Genomic DNA, 21,110 nt, shown 5'->3' on the forward strand with positions numbered 1-21,110 from the left:
AAGATGAGCGACACCGATTTGGAAATATTTGGGGAGGCTGCCCCGTACCTGCGCAAGTCTGAGAGGGAGAGGATCGCTTCTCAGAACAAGCTCTTTGACGCCAAAACCTCCTGCTATGTGGCTGATCCAAAGGTGGAGTACATCAAGGGGAAGATCCTGAGCCAGGACAGCACCAAAGCCACCGTGGAGACTGAGGATGGAAGGGTAGATACTCATTTAATTTCACCTACTGTAGATACCTTGATGCCGTCATCATCATGCCACCAGTAAATACACTTGACATACATGTAAATTGTACTGATGAGCATTAAATGGTGCAAGGAGGGAATGAAGCCCAATGGGCTTGTACAGAGTATTAATATGATAATCATTCTATTATTTCACAACTGAGAAAAGTTGAAAGCACACACCAATCATCAATCTTGTAATTGAGATATATGATTTCTCAGTGAAGATAGGACTTAACGGACTGCTGGTGCCATGTGCAACCAAACTGTTTAACACGTCTGGCTTGTGCAACAGGTTGTCATGGTTAAGCCAGATGAAATCAGGCCCATGAATCCACCCAAGTTTGACAAGATTGAAGACATGGCCATGCTGACCCATCTTCACGAGCCGGCCGTCCTGTTCAACCTGAAGGAACGTTACGCTGCCTGGATGATTTATGTAACCAAAACCACTTCACACAGCTCATACATACTTCACCATCTATATTTATTAGCATTTATATTGATTTAAATGCTCCATTGACTTGAATGGGATTTCCGAAAGTTCTAGCGGTCATTATTTCTTGGGAAAGGACCTCTGAAAACAAGAATGACCGCTGTCAATGGCAACGGAGTTTGTGCTTGGAACTTCATTCAAAAGTGAAAGCAGACGGTTGATCAGCTGTGTTCTAAAGAATGTTTGATTCAAGTTCAGCGTGTGTTGCGAACTATTTGTTTCTCAGCAAAAGCCACGACGAAACGGTAACAAATAAGTGTAAAGAGACATATCATGAGTTATTTTTTTCGTTTTGGCAAGTAGCCGTATAATAAGCGGGATAATGTATATTCCTCCGCTGGCGCGTCGGGGTCCGGTTCGCCCTGTCGGGACTTATTTTCCCCGTAATGACCGGCGTTCTATACATTATCCCTTACTTAATACAAGCATTCAGAGGACCTCCCCTGCACTGAACATTTCTATCAGCCCTTACTCCAAGCATATTCCTTTAAGTAAGGGATAATGTATAGCTAGAACGCCAGTCATTATTGGGAAAATAAGTCCCGACAGGGCGAACTGGACCCCGACGCGCAGCAAAGGGGTCTCGTTCCGCCCTGAAGGGACTTATTTTCCCAATAATGACCGGCGTTCTATACATTATCCCACTTATTACACGGCTACTTGCCAAAACGAAATAATAAACTCCCCACAATATGACTTTAGCCTACATAGCCTAGCTTATTTGTTACCGTTCATCGTGGCATTTGCTGAATAATAGTTCGCAACAACACACACTGAACTTGAATCAAACATTCTTTAGAACACAGCTGATCAACCGTCTGCTTTCACTTTTGAATGAAGTTCCAGTCCTTGCGTAGTGATATGAGATACCTTAATTAGAAGCACAAATCCCGTTGCCATTGACAGCGGTCATTATTTTTTTCAGAGGTCCTTTCCCAAGAAATAATGACCGCTAGAACTTTGGGAAATCCCATTCAAGTCAATGGAGCGTTCTACTTGCCTTGTGAAGAGCCGTGTAATAAATCAGTGTAATTATAAGGCTCTTGATTTGCTTTACACAGTATGCATGTTACCATTCTCTTTGGTCCCTGGGTTAACAATTCATGTTGTTAGAATCTTGCAGCTCACTTGAGTAGAGACACATTTGTATTTGATTGTTTTGAGCACTACTTGTCTTGATGAGTTCTAACTGCGCCTCGCTTCCTTGCAGACCTACTCTGGGCTGTTCTGTGTGACTGTGAATCCCTACAAGTGGCTTCCAGTCTACAACCCAGAGGTGGTGGCTGGCTACCGTGGCAAGAAGAGACAGGAAGTCCCACCCCATATTTTCTCCATTTCTGACAATGCCTACCAGTTCATGCTCACAGGTATGCCCGAACAACATGGTGTTGCACAAATGCAAAGAATTGAATTGTTAAGTTTGGTGTGTGATTTCCCAAGTTATGGCTCTGGGCAATTCCGCGCAAAACTGTCACATCCATAACGCCAACACAATGCCATGGTATTTAGTTGGCGTTATGAATGTGACCGTTTTTTTGTGTGGAATTGCCCCTCTATAAATGGGAAAAAAAGTGCCTCAGACTGAACAAGCAAATAAATATATTGCCACAGATTCATGGAAGTGAGAGATGCCATTTGATTGTCAGTTAAGCTCAATTATTAACAACATTTTAACATTTAAATCACAGACTCTGAATTTAAGGTTTTAAAGTCAAAGCCATAGACTTTACATTTACATACCGGTAGACAAATTGACTCACATAATGTACTCTTGTAGAACTGTGCACTGTTTCTTCTAGGGATAAAATGAAAACAAAAAATAATGAATGATTTGCATGTGTGTACACCAGTAATCTGTTTTTTTCCTTCAGACCGTGAGAACCAGTCCATTCTGATTACGTATGTTCCAACTGAATTCTGTTGATTATTTTTGATTAATTAGTACTCTGTGTCTTTATTTTGTGTAATTATGTATTTATCTGTTTAATGCTTTGAACAATAGCGGAGAATCTGGTGCAGGAAAGACTGTGAACACAAAACGTGTCATCCAGTACTTTGCAACAATTGCATCTATTGGAGACTTAAACAAGAAAAAGGAGCAAGCTGGCAAAATGCAGGTACAAAGTAAATCATACCTTTTTTTTCCTGCACTGCCCAAATGCTCAAAAATGAGTCTGTGAGCAGATTGTGAACTTGAAAACTTTCTCTTATCTTGTGCTTCATGGAATCATTAATACAGGGCACACTAGAGGATCAAATCATCCAGGCCAATCCTCTTCTTGAGGCTTTTGGGAATGCCAAAACTGTGAGGAATGACAACTCCTCTCGCTTTGTAAGTGTCTCATTGGGTCAATCATAAACTCATCATTATAATCCCAAAGACTGTTTGAGCGATTAAAGTAAAGAAACATTTTATGATTTTAGGGCAAATTCATCCGAATCCACTTTGGAACAAAGGGGAAGCTTGCGTCAGCCGACATTGAGACATGTGAGACATTTGTTACTGATGTACCAGTATGGAAGTCATTTTATGATATCATTTTACACGAACATACCACTAAAATGGATTGGTGATGTATTCACTGATGTGCATGCTCTCCTCCTCAGACCTTCTGGAAAAATCCAGAGTTACGTTTCAGCTACCTGCAGAGAGAAGCTACCATATCTACTATCAAATTCTGTCGAATAAAAAGCCAGAATTAATTGGTTGGCACTGCATATGAAACTTTCCATAACCGTACTAATTTTGGACATTTGATTGGGCACCTGTGTTACAAAATACAAAAACTCATCTGTTGTTTTCCCCTCAGAGATTATGCTTCTCACCACAAACCCATACGATTACCCTTACATCAGCCAGGGCGAGATCACAGTGCAGAGCATTGATGACACCGAGGAATTAATGGCCACAGATGTAAGAGAGTCAGTCAAACAGTTTCTCAGTTAGACTGATGTCTTTCATTCTTTGTTCATTTGTTGGCGATAAATGGGAAAAATATATCCAGAGGTGTGATCCACAACATGCCTTCTCTCCCTCTACAGAATGCCATTGACATCCTTGGTTTCAACACAGAAGAAAAATGTGGGATATACAAGCTTACAGGGGCAGTCATGCACCATGGCAACATGAAGTTCAAGCAGAAACAGCGGGAAGAGCAGGCTGAACCTGACGGCACCGAGGGTATAGGAAGCCGTCTTTCCAAGAAGTCGTATCAACGGTCAATGAAGTGATTTTCAAATATTGATTCCTCTTTTGATCATGACTCATTGTTTGCTACCCAGTGGCTGACAAAGTCGCCTACCTCATGGGCCTGAACTCTGCCGACCTGCTCAAAGCTCTGTGCTACCCCAGGGTCAAGGTGGGAAATGAGTATGTCACAAAGGGTCAGACTGTTCAACAGGTACTGTCACACACACACAAAAAAAGAGACATTTCTAAATAAAATGTAGTACATTTAGTATACTAGATCAATGAATAACTTTGCCTCGTTTTCCTGAAGGTGAATAATTCAATGGGTGGGCTTTCAAAAGCTGTGTATGAAAAGCTCTTCTTTTGGATGGTGACCCGGATCAATCAGCAGCTGGACACCAAACTATCTCGACAGCATTTCATTGGAGTGCTGGACATTGCAGGATTTGAAATATTTGAAGTGAGTCCCTTCCCACTGAGACACACTGATCACAGGCACAGATGGGACGGAATAGGTTTGCCTCGCTACTCACTAACTTGTTAACGCCTGTCATCTCGCCTGTCATCTCCAACAGATGAACAGCCTGGAGCAGCTCTGCATCAACTTCACTAATGAGAAACTGCAACAGTTTTTCAACCACCACATGTTTGTTCTGGAGCAAGAGGAGTACAAGAAGGAAGGGATTGAGTGGGAGTTCATAGACTTCGGGATGGATCTGGCTGCCTGCATTGAGCTTATTGAGAAGGTAATGTAAAACAGAAGTAATTACAAACAATCATGACCCTATGAGTTTGCCTCCTTGTGTAACAAAGATGTGTGATAACATGACATTTTGTCAATAGCCAATGGGCATCTTCTCCATTCTGGAAGAGGAGTGTATGTTTCCAAAGGCCACAGACACCTCCTTTAAAAACAAGCTGTATGATCAGCACTCTGGTAAGAACAACAACTTCCAGAAGCCCAAGCCAGCCAAAGGTAAGGTGGAGGCCCATTTCTCCCTGGTGCACTACGCCGGCACGGTGGATTACAACATCAGCGGTTGGCTGGAGAAGAACAAAGACCCCCTGAATGACACGGTGGTGCAGCTGTACCAGAAGGCTGCTCTCAAACTGCTGTCGCAGCTCTTTGTCACGTATGCTGCGGCTGATGGTAAGTTGGTGAACAGCCTCTGGAACTCTTCCATGTACTGTAGCTAATCTCTCTATCTCTCTCTCTATCTCTCTCATACATGTCCATTGTTTCCTCCCTTACTGTAGTGGATGGTGGAGGCTTTAAAAAAGGCGGGAAGAAGAAAGGCTCATCTTTCCAGACAGTTTCTGCACTTTTTAGGGTAACTTCAGTGGTTTACACACACTTGCTTGACAATGACATGCTGGTGATGACATTGGTTGTGTATTGCTCATTAAACTTATTAGAGGTATTGAACTGCACAGGGTGTACAACGGCAGGCATAATATCAATGCTATGTTTGCAGGAAAATCTAAACAAGCTCATGACCAACTTAAGGTCCACTCATCCCCACTTTGTGCGCTGTATCATTCCCAATGAGACAAAGACACCGGGTAAGACATGGCTCCTCTAATCAATACAATGTGACAAGGATGAATGAAACATTGGGTGACTAACCTGCCCAAGATTAAAATATGTTAAAAACAGAGGAAATGGTACACTCTGTTTCTAGATGCAGTGGATTTGGCAACATTTTGGTTGTGCAGCCTTTTTCAAGTTGCAAGAGTGTGTGGTTTCTTCCTTTTTTATTCCATAATCTTTCTCCATGACCAGCACCTCGCTTAGAAGTTTTCACAGTGTGCGTTCACTCTTCCCAACAAACTCTTATTTAAAGGTGCCATGGAAAACAGCCTCGTCTTGCACCAGCTGCGCTGCAACGGGGTGCTGGAAGGCATCAGGATCTGTAGGAAGGGCTTCCCAAGCAGAATCCTCTATGGAGATTTCAAGCAGAGGTACATCTTATCACATTACGTGGTTAATCAAAGCATATCCAATCATAAGAATCCCTATGAGGAGTCCCTCCACTCGGCAGCCACATTGTTACGCTTTTTGGGCATCTATTTCGGCAGTAATGTGCGTGCGCAAGGCTTTAAGACACCAACCTTGCTCCAGCGGCGAGATCACAACACATGATTGGCACGATGTATTCACAACACACCACATGATTGGCACAATATATTCACATGCCGACTTTTTTGCCGCAGAAGGTGCGGGATATGTGTAAACAACTGCTATGTTGGTAACCCCATGCATTTCTATGGAGGATTTTTTGAGTGCTGTGTCTCCTCATTAGAAAGTCTCTGGTACAACTGATGTTCCATTTCAACAGGTACCGGATCCTTAATGCAAGTGCGATTCCAGAGGGACAGTTCATTGACAGCAAAAAGGCCTCAGAGAAATTACTGTCCTCGATCGAGGTGGATCATAACCAGTATAAATTTGGACATACAAAGGTAACATTATAGATTGAGAAAGTGTTGTAAAATCCTGATGCAACTTGTCATACTACATGGAAACAACTTTATGACAACTTTGTGATTGTAATGGACAACCACTGATGTTTAAGACTTTAAGGTTATGCCAGTCTTTTGACAGGGTTTCCTGGGTGCTGAGTACCTTAGGGTTGACATGAAAGGTGATCATGCACAGTGATGACCTGTGATGAGCTGTGTTTCTGTGTAGGTGTTCTTCAAAGCCGGTCTGCTGGGCGTGCTGGAGGAGATGCGAGATGAGCGGCTAGCAGTGCTAATGACCCGCATCCAGGCCGTCTCCAGGGGTTACGTCTCCAGGCTCAAGTTCAAAGAGATGACAATGAAAAGGTCTAAGCTGAGAAACTTACAAACAAAAACATTTTGGTTTACTTGATTTATTTATATAGAAAATGGACAGATACATAGAGAGAGTCATAGTGGCTACAACAACAATACATCACTCTGTTCTAATAGTATTACTGTGTACTGAATGATTACGGGACTGTTGTGGGCAGTGGTAGCATAGTGGCTAAGGGTTGGGTTAGCAAGCAGTAGCCTGAAAAGTTATGGGTTCAATTTCCAGTTTCCCCTGTTATGCCCTTGAGCAAGGTAGTTAAAAGCGCCCCAAAGATTTTTTTTACCTTAAAATAACGTTTCCAAAATCATTTTGATAGCACATAAACTCTTAATAGGGCGAACGGCACTTCTGCCGCACTCTGAGCAGGAGTTATGTTTGTCCTGTGTTGCAAAAGACGCATATTTAGTTTGCCCAGTATTGCGCTTCTCAACTGTAGAGGTAGCCTGACGAGCCAGACTCACATTAAAATGTAGGGTCTGGGCACTCACCGTTCGCAGTGCTCAGTCCGAGGGGCGGGATAATCAGTTGTCTTTCAAATTCCCTCTGCACGCAATAGGACAGCGGCAGCACTCTGAGTCCCATGCGTTTCCCACCAGCGGAGCTAGTTGGCTAGTTCAAACGTTTGCCAACGTAATAAAAGCTTAACAACATCTATCTTATTTGTATTCAAGTAGCAGGGAATTCAAGCCAAACCGTTGCAACTCTGCCATCAATCATTATGTTAAGCCCACCTAATGACTCTATACACGATTTTATTGGCCTGATTAAGTTTCGATTTCTGGAGCTCACAAGCCAACGGAGAGTTGCTAGACTAGCCCTGACAGCAAATGTAATTTGATGCCGCTAGGGGTGCGTCTAGATTTCTAGGCTATTGTAGAGGCGCTCCCGAGAGCAAATCTTCTTTAGTACTGCTTTAAAGCAACACCAAAGCACTTTTCCTCTGTCGCACGCACGCTATTTATTTATCCAGCACTGGATTTGCAAATAATGATGTCCACAGACATGGTAGACTACAGTATGTTGCATAATTTTATGAAAGTATGATTATTGCGACATCAGAAGCAAGTCAAATTTGTACTTTCTTATGTCTCCTTCCATTGAACTACAAATCCGCTACCCGATCTGGCAAACTTGCATAGTGCGGTTATAGCCGATAGAAGGTCGCAAAGCGAATGCAGAAGTGCCGTTTACCCTATTACGAGTTGATGAACCACTGAAACAATTTTGGAAACTTAAAAATTATTGTAAGGTACAAAAAACTCTTTGTTGCTTTAACCCCGAGTTGCTCTGGGGACAATGAGCCTTGTACTATAATCAACATACTGTATGTAAGTCGCTTTGGATAAAATGAATAAATGAATAAATGTAAATGTTTCCATTCAGGGAGTCTATTTACATCCTCCAGTACAACCTGCGCTCCTTTATGAATGTAAAGAACTGGCCGTGGATGAGGCTCTTTTTCAAAATCAAACCGCTGCTACGCAGCGCAGAGGCCGAAAAAGAGATGCAAAACATGAAGGAAGAATTTTCCAAACTGAAAGAGGATTTTACCAATTCAGAGACCAGGAGGAAGGAGCTGGAGGAGAAGATGGTCGTCCTTGTCCAAGAGAAGAATGACCTCTATTTTCAGATCCAAGCAGTAAGGGTGTTTTTTTGGGGTTTTGTATATCAAATCAATACAACAAATATAGATAGACAGATAGATTACATTAATAATCTATTATGGTGTCATGTGCCTCTGTTAAATAATATTCTATTTGTAAAAACTTTGGAATATGTTCATCCTGTTAGAGTTTGTGTATTAAACAATGTCCTTCATTACTGAAGTGGGAAACCATTTATGCCTCTTGCCCATGTTTTCACAGGAGAGAGACAATGTCATTGATGCTGAGGAGCGATATGAGGGCATGATCAAAAGCAAGATACACCTGGAGGCGAAGGTGAAGGAGCTGACTGAGAGGATAGAGGAAGAGGAGGAGATCAATTCAGAAATCACAGCCAGGAAAAGGAAACTGGAGGATGAGTGCTCGGAGCTGAAAAGAGACATTGATGACCTGGAGCTCACCATAGCCAAGGTCGAGAAGGAGAAGTATGCCACGGAGAACAAGGTGAGTGGTCATCTATGATGTCTAAATAAAAACATTTTACTGTATATGTATGCATTTAGCTGACACTTTTATCTAAAGCGACTTGCGCAAATTGTATGGCCATTCTCAACTCCGGGTTAAGTGCCTTGCTCAAGGCATAAACAGTGTCGGCCGGGATTCAAATTTATTTGTGGAAACGGGTGCACACATCCAAAACATGTTTAACAGGTGCCAGACAAAAAGTGTCAGAGAGAGAGAAGGAGATAGACCATCTGTATATGGGCTCCAAGAGATACTATATTTATTCTAAAAAGGCAACGTTTCCATCTCAACAGATCTGCCTGATGAAAACCGGGAATCAAACCCGCAACCTTTGTGGCTACTGCATGGACACTACGTCACCACTGCCCAGACGTTTTGGTTTAAACTGTTTGGTCTGTCATGGTTAAAAGTATAATTTCTATGTCCAATTATGACCATAGGTGAAGAATTTGACGGAGGAGCTTACCACAATGGAAGAGGTCCTACTGAAGAACTCAAAGGAGATGAAATCCCTGCAGGAGGTTCATCAGCAAACCCTGGATGACCTTCAGGCTGAGGAGGACAAAGTCAGCACACTAGCCAAGACAAAATTAAAACTGGAGCAACAAGTAGATGATGTATGTATTTCTTCTATATAAGTTTTATTTCTGTACTGTGAAAAACAGTTATAGAACAAATCATTTAAAAGTCATAAAATGTATAGAGAATGTTAAAGAATGCAGAGTGCAGCTTGAAAAAATACACAATAATGTAAAATGAGATAAAATACAGTTAAATAAAATCAGAGGACCATTCAAAGTCATACATAACATATTTAAAAAGTCCCATTTGCCTGCGAGATTGCTAAACATCAAGTTCATCATTTCAGCTTGAGGGATCTCTAGAACAAGAAAAGAAGATCCGTGCAGATCTGGACAGAGCAAAGAGGAAACTGGAGGGGGACCTCAAACTGTCCTTAGAGAACATCATGGACCTAGAAAATGAAAGGCAGCAATTGGACGAAAGACTGAAAAAGTATATAATGCTATTTACAAATTCACTATTGCCCTCTTATGCTTTCATTTGTTATTCCTGTTTGCTTTTGTTTATGTAAAGCACATTGAATGACCTCTGTGTATGAAATGCGCTATATAAATAAACTTGACTATTGATTTATGTTTATATTTCAGTATGGATCCTCAGGTTAATCCTAAACCTGAACTATTTGTGTGATATAATTCATAAAAAGTTTTAAATTCTTACAGGAAAGATTTTGAACTCAATCACCTTCAGGCTAAAATTGATGATGAGCAAATACTAAGCTTGCAGCTTCAAAAGAAAATCAAGGAGCTTCAAGTAAGCTTACACTAATGGAAACATTACCTTGATACTGTTCTTCCTAGGCAACAACTTTTTTCTTCTTATTACAGTGCATGAAAATGCACTGTACTGTTCTTCCTAGGCATCAACAACTTTTTCTTCTTCTTATTATTCCGCTTACCACTTTTTCCATACGCAATTTCTCTTGAACAGTTTAACTTAGAAACTTCGTTCAAACTTTGTAACGTAGGTCTTCAAACAAAGCAGGTTTCTATGTCTTTTCCACTTTGAAACTTTTATACTTTTTAAACTATTAAAGAAAAACTTTTTAAAAATCCCCATAGACTTAAAATTGCCGATTATGATATCATAATACGGCCATTAAGCAATTAGAATCCTATGGCAGGTGTTCAGGCCACCTGCAGCATCAGGCTTTAAGCATACAATCTGGGTCAATTAAGACTACACATCCTATTCAACTGTTTCCTCTGCCCAAAACTTTTTCAAAATAAAAGTCCTCACTACAATAATCCACTGTTAAACAATGTAACCCATTAAACTACTGAACTTTTTACATTCAACTTTTAAACAGTCTACTCTTAAACTATCATTACACTATCTATCTATTAAACTAGCTGTCCATCAACAACTTTTAAACTATCTATATTCAACTTTTAAATGGTCTACTTGTAAACTATCATTAAACTAACTATCTATTAAACTAGCTGTCTATCAACAACTTTTAAACTATCTACATTCAACGGTCTACTTTTAAACTATCAACTTTTATTAAGCTTTGCAACCACTTCCTAGCATCACCGTAGTAACCATCTCTGTATTATCTATTTTAACTATACATGATATTTTACATCACATCTTTTGCATTTTCATGCACTGGTAATTCCTTGGAATTGCATTTCTAGTTGCATTTGATACATTGATATTTATTTCAATGCTCTCATAGACAAAATATATTAACACTTCTGCATAGGCCCGCATTGAAGAACTGGAGGAGGAGATTGAGTCTGAGCGTGCTGCCCGTGCCAAAGTGGAGAAGCAGCGGTCAGATCTGTCCAGGGAGCTGGAGGAGATCAGCGAGAGGCTGGAGGAGGCCGGAGGTGCCACCGCTGCCCAGATCGAGATGAACAAGAAGCGGGAGACCGAGCTCCAGAAGCTCCGGCGGGACCTCGAAGAGGCCACCCTGCAGCACGAGTCTGTCACTGCCACCCTCCGCAAGAAACAGGCCGACAGCGTGGCGGAACTGGGGGAGCAAATTGAGAACCTGCAGAGGGTTAAACAGAAGCTGGAGAAGGAGAAGAGCGAGTACAAGATGGAGATTGATGACATGTCAAGCCACATGGAGGGCATCCTGAAAAGTAAAGTAAGCCTGCCCTGAAGCCATTTCATCTCCAATTTATTTACATTGAAAATACTGTATATAAGTTGTCTTATGGGGCACTGTGGCGCAACTGGCTACAGCGCTCATACCATATATGGGTCCAAGTGCCTACGGGGGCCCGGGTTCGAGTCTGACCCGGGTCATTTCCTGATCCCACCCCATCTCTCTCTCCCACTCACTTCCTGTCTGCCTCTTCACTAAGGCAAAAAAGCCCAAAAAATATAATACACTTTATAAATGGTCTTATATTTGTTTTTCATTGGAGCCTATGTACAATGAGCCTACACATGTCTGCTCTCTAGGCAAACATTGAGAAACAGTGTCGCAACCTTGAGGATCAGTGTCAGGAATACAAAGCCAAGGCTGAAGAAGCCCAGAGGGCCCTGACTGACTTCACAAGTCAGAACGCTCGCCTGCAAGCCGAAAACGGTGAGATCTGACCTGGTCTCTTGCAGCATAAGATGGCTCTCATGTTTATTTGTTTGTTTGTTTGTTTTTACTGAAAGGCTTTGTTTTTTCTTGAGCAGGTGAGCTCACACGCAATGTTGAGGAGAAGGAAAGTACAATTTCTCAGGTCAACCGAGTGAAGGCAGTGTGCACTCAGCAAATTGATGAACTAAAGAGACTTTTGGAAGAAGAAATTAAGGTTCCATCAATACTTCCCCTCACCTCTTCAACTTCTGCATGTGTCTCACAACTATCTCTGAAAATGTGTCACTGTCATTTGGTTTATACCTCTCTTTAGAGCAGCAAAGATTTCCTTTGTTGATGTTAAATAATCTTTAAAACATTAATGGTTTTGGTGATGGATTTCAGGCCAAGAATGCCCTGGCCCATGGTCTGCAGTCCTCCCGCCATGACTGTGACCTCCTGCGGGAGCAGTTTGAGGAGGAGCAGGAGGCCAAAGCTGAGCTGCAGCGCTGCATGTCCAAGGCCAACAGCGAGGTGGCGCAGTGGAGAACCAAGTACGAGACGGACGCCATCCAGCGCACCGAGGAACTCGAAGAGGCCAAGTAATGTAGCATGTAGCGTGTGCATACAGTGTACCATTGTGTGTGTGTGTGTGTGTGTGTGTGTGTGTGTGTGTGGGGGGGGGGGGGGGGGGGGGTGTAGCGTAAATGCCAAGGAGCTGGGCTAAAATGCAGTAGCCTGAAAAGTTGTAGGCTTCTACTGTTGTGCCCTTGAGCAAGGTACTTAACCCTGAGTTGTTTTGGGGAGAATTGAGTCGTGGCCTACTGGTTAGGGCTTTGCGTTTGGAACCAAAGGGTTGCCGGTTCGATCCCCGACCCCGAGCGCCACTGTAGCAAGGCAGCTCACTGCTCTGGATTAGTGTGTGCTTCACTGCACTGTGTGCTCTGTGTTGTTCACTAATTCATGGATGGGATAAATTTACATATTCCTTGTACATTTCCATTTACATTGCCCTTGTAATATAGTTGACATATGTAAGTCGCTTTGGATAAAAGCGTCTGCTAAATGAATAAATGGAAATGATTTACTTACACCATTTTATTGTACCCATGTAGAAAGAGACTTGCTCAGCGCCTCCAGGACTCTGAGGAGCAAACTGAAGCTGTGAATGCCAAATGTGCCTCACTGGAGAAGACCAAACAGAGACTGCAGGCTGAGGTGGAGGACCTCATGGTTGAGATGGATCGGGCTAATGCTGCTAGTGCCATACTGGACAAGAAGCAGAAGAACTTTGATAAGGTAATTTCAACCCCATCTCATTTAGTCTATAGAAGAAAAGAGTCTACTGAACTTTAATCTTGATCAACAATTGATGGATGATGAAAACTGTGAAGGTATATTGCTTTTGCATCAGATTCTTGCAGAGTGGAAGCAGAAGTATGAGGAGAGTCAGTCAGAGCTTGAGGCCTCCCAAAGGGAGTCCAGGACTCTGAGCACAGATCTTTTCAAACTGAAAAATGCTTATGAAGAGGCATTGGATCACCTGGAGAACATGAAGAGAGAGAACAAAAACCTTCAGCGTATGTCCAGTTGTCTAATCTATTCTAGAGATACCCACATGCTAGCCACTGACTGAAATATTACATGAATGAAATGTAACTCCATTGTTGAGTCTATCGTTATTTAATTAAAGGTGCTCTAAGCGATGCTGGGTAACGTCACTTCTGTTGACATTCAAACAAAACAGAAAGCTAGCTTGCTACTTCCTCCCCCTTCCTCCCGTGCAATTGAAACTCTCCTAAATGCGCATCTTGTCGGTGATTTGCTAGAACAGTTTGTTATATTTTTATGGGCAAGGTTTACCCAAGTTGTTTTGTGGCTTTTTGAAGCCTAGGCTGTCCACAGAGATTTTTTTTTGTCCCCAGAGCATTTTTTTTTGTAGTGTAGTCAGGACACAGGCAGCTAGCGGATGGTGAGGTGATGTTTGCTGTAAGTGACAAAAAATGTTTTTTTTTTTCCAGAGGAGATTGCCGATGTCGCCGAGCAAGTGGGTCAATCTGCAAAGACCATTCATGAGCTAGAGAAAGCTGTAAAACAGGCCGAACAAGACAAAATCGATGTCCAGACAGCTCTCGAAGAAGCCGAGGTACCTAACACTAAAGAAATAGACTTCCGCTGTCAAAATGGAAGGGATACTCAAATACTGTAACTGAAAAACCTTTTATTTCTAGTCATCTCTAGAACATGAGGAAGCCAAGATCCTCCATGTCCAGCTGGAGCTCAACCAAGTGAAGTCCGAGTTGGACAGGAAGGTGGCGGAGAAAGAGGAAGAGATTGACCTGCTAAAGAGAAACTACCAGCGGACGATCGACACACTCCAGAGCGCTCTGGACTCAGAAACCCGCAGCAGGAACGAAGCTGTGCGCCTGAAGAAGAAGATGGACGGAGATCTGAACGAGATGGAGATCCAGTTGGGCCATGCTAACCGCCAGGCTGCCGACGCCCACAGACAGCTCCGCACCCTGCAGGGTCAGCTGAAGGTACGTGTGGATGTCACACACAGCTGTGCAGCACAGACAGAGAGAGTGATGAACTACAGTAGAACTCCAATCATTTCAGTTGCCAATTCCAACACTAGCCCAGAAGGTACGAAAATGACCACCAACATATTGGGTTCGTGGTGGTAGATTTTGCCACCAACACTATAAGAAGCTGATTGCCTGAGTTCCAAATGTTTCTATGACCACATTCACCAGAACACACTAGAGCACTAAAATGGCTGACACTGACTGGTTGAATCTGGGTCTAAAAAGCCTGGCCCCCTGCTACTGTGTGTGCTTTGATCCCACCACTTGCCCTCCAGGTCTCTAATTGGTGGTGATCTCTCCCTTCTTTCCTGTGTTTCAGGACACCCAGGTGCACCTGGACAATGCCCTTCATGGACAAGAGGACCTGAAGGAGCAGTTGGCCATCGTCGAGCGCAGAAATGCTCTAATGACCACAGAGATCGAGGAGATGAGAGCGGCTTTTGAGCAGTCAGACAGATGTCGCAAGATGGCCGAACAGGAGCTGGTGGACGTCAGCGAGAAGATGCAGTTTCTCCACACCCAGGTGAGAGCTTCAGACTCCGTGGTAATGAATGTTTGTTTGATGCCCGGTAGTGAAGTGTTTCTTGGCATTCCTCACAGACAACCAGCCTGAACAACACAAAGAAGAAGATGGAGACTGACATCACACAGCTCCAGTCAGAGGTGGAGGATGCCGTACAGGAGGCCAGAAATGCAGATGAGAAAGCCAAGAAGGCCATCATGGATGTATGTTAAGATTCTGGACTTTTTTTAAGCTTGATGAGTATATGGAGTTAATGAGTATAGTATAGATGTGAATTCGGCTATTCAATGAAATACTTTGGTGGCTGTTAGGCAGCCATGATGGCAGACGAGCTGAAGAAGGAGCAGGACACCAGTGCCCATCTTGAGAGGATGAAGAAGAACCTGGAGACCACCGTCAAAGACCTGCAACACCGCCTGGACGAGGCTGAACAGATCGCCATGAAGGGTGGGAGAAAGGAGATCCAGAAACTGGAGACAAGGGTGAGGGGAAGCGCAGTCCAATGGACTTTGAGTTGAAATATGCTAAAAGATGCTGTATCTTTGCAGCATTTTGATCTGTGTGCTTCCTATGACAGGTGAAAGACCTGGAGAATGAGCTCGAAGGAGAACAGAAACGCAGTGCAGAGTCTGTGAAAGGGTTAAGAAAATATGAGAGAAGGATCAAGGAACTTACTTACCAGGTAGCATAGGGTTCTTTTTTTATTATTTTTTTAGTGCAGTTTCTAAATAAAACCCATAAACCCACAGGTGTCTTAAAGCCTATCTTGTATGTGTGAGTATGGAACTGTATGCTTAATGTCTTTCTATCTATAGTCTGAAGAAGACAAGAAGAATGTTGCACGGCTGCAGGATCTGGTCAACAAACTGCAACTGAAAGTGAAAGCCTTCAAGAGGCAGTGTGAAGAGGCGGTAAGTTATAGATATAGAAATACAATGCAATGCTATTTTTTTTTCATTCATTCATTCCAGCTTTATTTATTCTCGGAAGTTCATTAAGGGTTGTCCTCATGTTCAATGAAGTCGAGATAACCGAGATTTGACTTGGAAAGAGAGCATAGTGGTGCTCAAATCTACTCTTATGTATATCTTCCTGTTTTCCCCCAACCCAGGAGGAGCAGACTAGCATGCACCTGTCCAAGCTCCGAAAGGTGCAGCATGAACTGGAGGAAGCAGAGGAGAGAGCCGACATAGCGGAGTCCCAAGTGAACAAACTGCGAACCAAGAGCCGAGACTTTGGCAGTAAGGGGGAATAGTGAGGATGAAGCTATGGATATGCTCATTAACAATACTCTATGGAATAGAGAATTATAAGAAACTGGATGGATTAGCACCCATTAGCATGTTGATAAATGACTAAATGAATGGTTTTATTTATTTATTGTGATATTAAATTCTTAGTTAGTTAAAGCTGTTTGTTTCAGTCAATACGAACATTTAGCAGTTTTTATGTAGTAGTTAATATAATTTGTGAATCGAGATGTATGACATTTAGTAAATTTACCAGAAATAATTTATCATTTGTTAAAAATATAATTGACATTTCCAAGAATCTCTGTTGTTTCAAGAATCTCTATTGTTTTAGGTCAAATCTGTTCTTAAATAACTTTCCATCTTTAATCATAATTATGTATCCATTCATATGCATGACAGACAGCCTGGCAAATAAAGATATCTACCAAAACAATGGTCTAATCATAGGGATTACGCAAAGAAAGCAGCCACCATGGTGTTTGCCACCCCCAGAAATAATGTCTGGCTGCTCGGTACTATTCTAGGAATGTCATGCTGCAGACATCCCGGGATTAAAATCGTGGAGGGGGCTTCGGAGCTCTGTTCACTCGGACAGTATTAATACCTCCGTCTGAGCCCAGCCAGCTAATATAATCCATTTTGTAGGCCTACATTGCCATTTGTTGGCTCATAAAACAATTGTCATTGTGTAGGTCCCACTCACTGCGAGAATGAATCAAGGGCGCAAACTCGCATTATCTCATTCATTACACATGTATGTTCTTTTTGTGTTTGTTCATTTAGACTCGAAAGGTAGAGAAAGGCCCTGCTGAAAAAAACAGCTAGAAACCAGCTTATGCTGGTAGCTGGTTTTAGCTGGTTTTAGCTGGTCTTTGCTGGTTTTCTTCCAGCTCTTGCTGGTCTTTGCTGGTGTAGCTGGTTGGGCCACCAGCTGGATATGCTGGCGTGACCATCTGAGGAAGCTGGTCATGCTGGTTTGACCAGCCTGTCTTGTGGGATACAGCTGGTGCAAGATGGTCATGCTGGTGACCAGCCTGCCAAGCTTGACATTGTTGGTGTAAGATGGTCATGCTGGTTTGACCAACATAAGCTGGCACGGCCAGTTAAACCAGCAGTGTAGACCAGCAACACCAGCTAAAATGACCAGCTTGAGATGGTACGACAAGCAAAATCAGCTGAATTACCATCGTTAGGTGGGTAAACCAGCTGAAGGTATGTTTTCGCAAGAGATTTGCTGGTCTAGCTGGTCAACCATCATAGGTTGGTCAAACAATCTGGTCAACCAGCAAACCACCTTTAGCTGGTCAGGCTGTTTTTTTCAGTAGGGGGGTGACTGGAGAAGGCATATAACAAAATCAAAGTGCAGTAGGCCTGCATGCAAGAAGTCACACATGCTTACCGAATGGCTGAAATGAGAGGAGCAGTGTAGTCTACTTGTATTAAAATTCACATACCGTAGATCTTTTTTATGACTCATAAGGTTCAAACAACTACACAGACAGTCAGTATTAACTAAACAACATGCGGTTGTATCAAAATACCAGTAGATGGAGCCCTAGCCTTCCTCACTGTAGCGAGCCACGCCAACATGTTTGTATCACATCAGCACTTAAAATGTGTTTTTCTTCCCATTCGCAGTATCAATGTGAAGTTGGCCATGTTAGTTGGTTAGTTGTAGTAGCATCAGCTACGTCCCATGAGGTGGTCTGGGCATGGCAAGGTCGACATATCACACTCGACGCGACTCACCAGGTAGACATGCGCTATAGTATACATGGAAGGAAAACCAATCGGCCTTTACGCAATGGAATTTAAAGATGTTCCATTGCATTCTTAGTCCACCACGATAAAAATGGATTATTGTGAGCTCAGTTTCTAATTCCTTTAAGCACATGCATTTTTTTCCACACGTCAGGACTAATTGACAGCAGCTGACAAGTACACGACATTTCTTGAACTCCTGGCTGATGTTGAGGGTTAATACGTTGCGCATTTGGTTTTCATGGAGGGTCACATTGGTGTGTACAGCGACCTGCAGGATACTCTCTCTACGTCCTTTTCGCCATCAGTTTCTCAGTCACTGAATTTGAGTGGCTATGTGGTCGTCACTCACGCTGTCGCTGTATCATTTTATCCTTAGCCTAAATTTAAGCCCGCCCTTATGGGGCTTCATTGTTTGAGCAATGGAGATTATTTGCTTGTCTTCAGACTCGGTGAGAAACTTTCTGAATATACATGCAGCCAGCTTTGGAAAACTAGAATCAGAACATACACATAAAGCGAATTTCCCTCAGGTGTTAACTCTATACATTAAACAAATAGGCATGTAGTGTATATTAACTATGGCACCTTCTGTCCATTTCTGTTGAAATTCCTCAAGATTTTTCATTAAAACACTGAGTGCAGGCTTAGGCCATTGATCACAAATGGCAAGTACAGTTCTATCAACAACCTTGACCACATGAAATACAGTAGCCACAAGTCATTAGGTGTTAATTAATTCATTAACTGAACTGTCACTGCCAACTTACATCATAGGCCTGTTTATTTTTATCTAACTTAATTAAATCTGAGGAACATAGCAGACCAGTGCACCTTCAGTTCACTTACTTACAAGTTCAGACATCTTGTTTGATTTAATTTTGATAAAAGTAATTTCAATCTGATGGTTTAGTCATATGTTTTGCCTATTGGTCCATATATGTATGTGTGTACAGTATGTGTGTAGTTTTGAATCAATATGAAATATGAAAATGAAGAACTGAAATAGTAGCAGTAATTAAATGGAAAATGCTAAAACAAATGCACTTGTTGGACATCTCTATGTCCAGAATAGGAATAAACCCTGCACAGGTGCACATGGTGTCCTGTACCGTCTGTGTCCTCGACTGAGATGCTTCTTCAGAATGTCAAACAAAAGTTGTGACAGATTATCACAATGCAAGAATCACACATTATGTCAAGTCTGCATTGGCACCAGCGATATATTTGGTAGCGGAGGACAGCCTTTGATTTGTGGCGGGGCAAAGAAAACACCAGCTGGACTAAACATCTGCCCCTTCAAACGGAAGGCGCTGCTGGGAACGGATTTGTGGAAAGCCTTTTTGAGCCAGGGGTCCCAGCTCCAACAAAGCACCAAGCTGTTGACGCACAACACACACAGGGGAAGTCGTTTGATGAGCAACTTTAAGTGGCCGACACAGCATGAACCTAAACCAGGACCCCAGGTTCATTAGTTAGATAAAGAGATCAATTTTGATTTGGATGTGTATTGATGATACATTTTGAGATGATCATAGTGTCTCTCATTTCTAGCCACTATAAAAATGGTGGGCACAACATCATTCATTCTTTATGTGTCCAGTTGATTGTAGACAATGCATTGTTGCACCTGTCAGGAAGGTCAGCCGGGGATGCTTAAAAATGTGGAGGTGAGAGAGGATTGTGGTGATATAGGGGTTGAATAGGTGAGGTAAGTGACACCGGTCAGTTCCACAAATAAACCTCTAGGTTCCTTTCATCCTCCTAAATGACATTGTACAAGACTGCCCCAAGATATGCACTGTATACAGAGTGTGTAAGTATGATGTTAATAGATCTAAAATATTTGCACACAACATTACATTTAACTGTCTTTTTGACAGTAAAAACATGACGTTTATCTATACAGAATCAGGCTTTTAATATGAAGCATCTTGTTTAACAGCTAATAGGTAATGCAATAGGTCAGTGAAGGGGTCTTAAGGATGTAAGGCATGTAAAAATAACTCAAGAGTGGTTGACTGTCGTCACCTGTTGGTGTTGACACATCCTGTTGCCCCTTGAAGATCTGCTGCCGATTTAAGTGCTCAGAAGAAATCGATAATGCGACTTGATTAAGATTTGCATAGTATTACATGCCCAAACATAGCGTGTGCATTTGCGCTTGACAAGCACTTTCATCCTCATAAAAGGACCACTGGTTCTCTGCCTCTTACACTGAGGCCCCTGAGGTTGGGATTGACGGAGGTAAGATCCCCAACGTTTATTCTACTCATGGAGTTTCCACATGAATTCAGGGACATGGCATCCTGTTACATTTTTTAATATAACGGGACTCCAAATGTAAATACTGTAAATGTTTTTTTTATGTTTAATTGGAGTGTTTTTCAGCAGATTTCTGTGTGTTGAAGTAATTCATCTTTGGACTGACTGAAGAGAAGGTATGGGGGAAAAATATCTTAATATAACAACATTAGATATATAATTCTAAAAATGTGAATAGCTCTGTCAATACAAAGAAATCAATATATCAAAAATACATCAAAAGTCATTCATATGTTCTATACAGTGAAGCAGTCATCATGAGTTCTGATGCGGAGATGGCCGTGTTCGGCCCGGCCGCCATCTACCTCCGGAAGCCCGAGAAGGAGCGCATCGAGGCTCAGAACCGGCCCTTTGATGCCAGGACGGCCTGCTTTGTCCCTGACACCAAGGAGCTGTACGTCAAAGGCGTCATCCAGAGCAAGGAGGGCGGCAAAGCAACCGTGAAGACCGAGGCTGGGGAGGTGAGCCCACAGGCCTCCTTTTCCACTAAGGATTTATTGTGTGTTCCATTTGTATGAAGGGCTCTTCTTACGAGTAGTAAGATGACGAGAAACAAGAAGTTACATAAAATTACGCGACGGCACGCCTCCCTAAAGTCATCCGACGAGAAACGGACTTGTACAAATCAATGGATCCCCAGTTCATGGCGAGTTCTGATGACTTGAAAGTT

General features: G+C 42.4%; 2 protein-coding genes and 1 long non-coding RNA gene across 4 annotated transcripts in view; 2 read left to right on the plus strand and 1 right to left on the minus strand.

Moving 5' to 3' along the window:
- Positions 1-16,360, plus strand: LOC121705927 (myosin-3-like). 2 transcript variants are annotated; one of them, XM_042087265.1, is made up of 38 exons: positions 1-204; positions 523-666; positions 1,934-2,090; positions 2,595-2,622; positions 2,726-2,840; positions 2,963-3,055; positions 3,148-3,211; positions 3,331-3,429; positions 3,534-3,637; positions 3,766-3,904; positions 4,006-4,124; positions 4,224-4,373; positions 4,489-4,659; positions 4,757-5,063; positions 5,171-5,244; positions 5,389-5,476; positions 5,758-5,875; positions 6,253-6,376; positions 6,606-6,742; positions 8,136-8,391; positions 8,618-8,860; positions 9,322-9,498; positions 9,750-9,895; positions 10,126-10,216; positions 11,172-11,561; positions 11,882-12,008; positions 12,107-12,225; positions 12,396-12,592; positions 13,106-13,289; positions 13,405-13,570; positions 14,012-14,136; positions 14,222-14,530; positions 14,898-15,101; positions 15,179-15,304; positions 15,413-15,583; positions 15,679-15,783; positions 15,917-16,012; positions 16,213-16,360. In XM_042087265.1, exons 1-38 carry the CDS (start codon positions 4-6, stop codon positions 16,354-16,356), a joined length of 5,808 nt encoding a protein of 1,935 aa, XP_041943199.1. In that variant the 5' UTR covers positions 1-3; the 3' UTR covers positions 16,357-16,360. The 2 variants fall into 2 exon arrangements, with proteins under 2 accessions (XP_041943199.1, XP_041943198.1); XM_042087264.1 differs by having other exon boundaries at positions 4-204; positions 4,757-5,071; positions 5,203-5,244.
- Positions 2,736-21,110, minus strand: part of LOC121705986 — a 19,568-nt gene continuing 1,193 nt past the window's right edge. The window contains exons 2-3 of the long non-coding RNA XR_006030950.1: positions 19,391-19,398; positions 2,736-2,803 (exon numbers count right to left, since the gene is read on the minus strand). This is a non-coding gene — a long non-coding RNA (uncharacterized LOC121705986). The remainder of the gene's footprint in view (positions 2,804-19,390; positions 19,399-21,110) is intronic.
- Positions 20,498-21,110, plus strand: part of LOC121705926 (myosin heavy chain, fast skeletal muscle-like) — a 12,799-nt gene continuing 12,186 nt past the window's right edge. The window contains exons 1-2 of the mRNA XM_042087263.1: positions 20,498-20,556; positions 20,685-20,901. Of these exons, the coding sequence (XP_041943197.1) occupies positions 20,698-20,901 (204 nt within the window). The 5' untranslated portion in view covers positions 20,498-20,556; positions 20,685-20,697. The remainder of the gene's footprint in view (positions 20,557-20,684; positions 20,902-21,110) is intronic.

The sequence above is a fragment of the Alosa sapidissima genome, chromosome 3 (assembly GCF_018492685.1).
Source record: "Alosa sapidissima isolate fAloSap1 chromosome 3, fAloSap1.pri, whole genome shotgun sequence".
Lineage (NCBI taxonomy): Eukaryota > Metazoa > Chordata > Actinopteri > Clupeiformes > Clupeidae > Alosa > Alosa sapidissima.

Bases quoted from the DNA above. Each gene is read 5' to 3' on its own strand.
- LOC121705927 (XM_042087265.1), top strand. From the start codon at position 4: ATGAGCGACACCGATTTGGAAATATTTGGGGAGGCTGCCCCGTACCTG. The intron at 4,374-4,488 runs GTGAGTCCCTTC...CATCTCCAACAG, and splicing joins CAGGATTTGAAATATTTGAA to ATGAACAGCCTGGAGCAGCT. The intron at 15,305-15,412 runs GTATGTTAAGAT...GGTGGCTGTTAG, and splicing joins CCAAGAAGGCCATCATGGAT to GCAGCCATGATGGCAGACGA.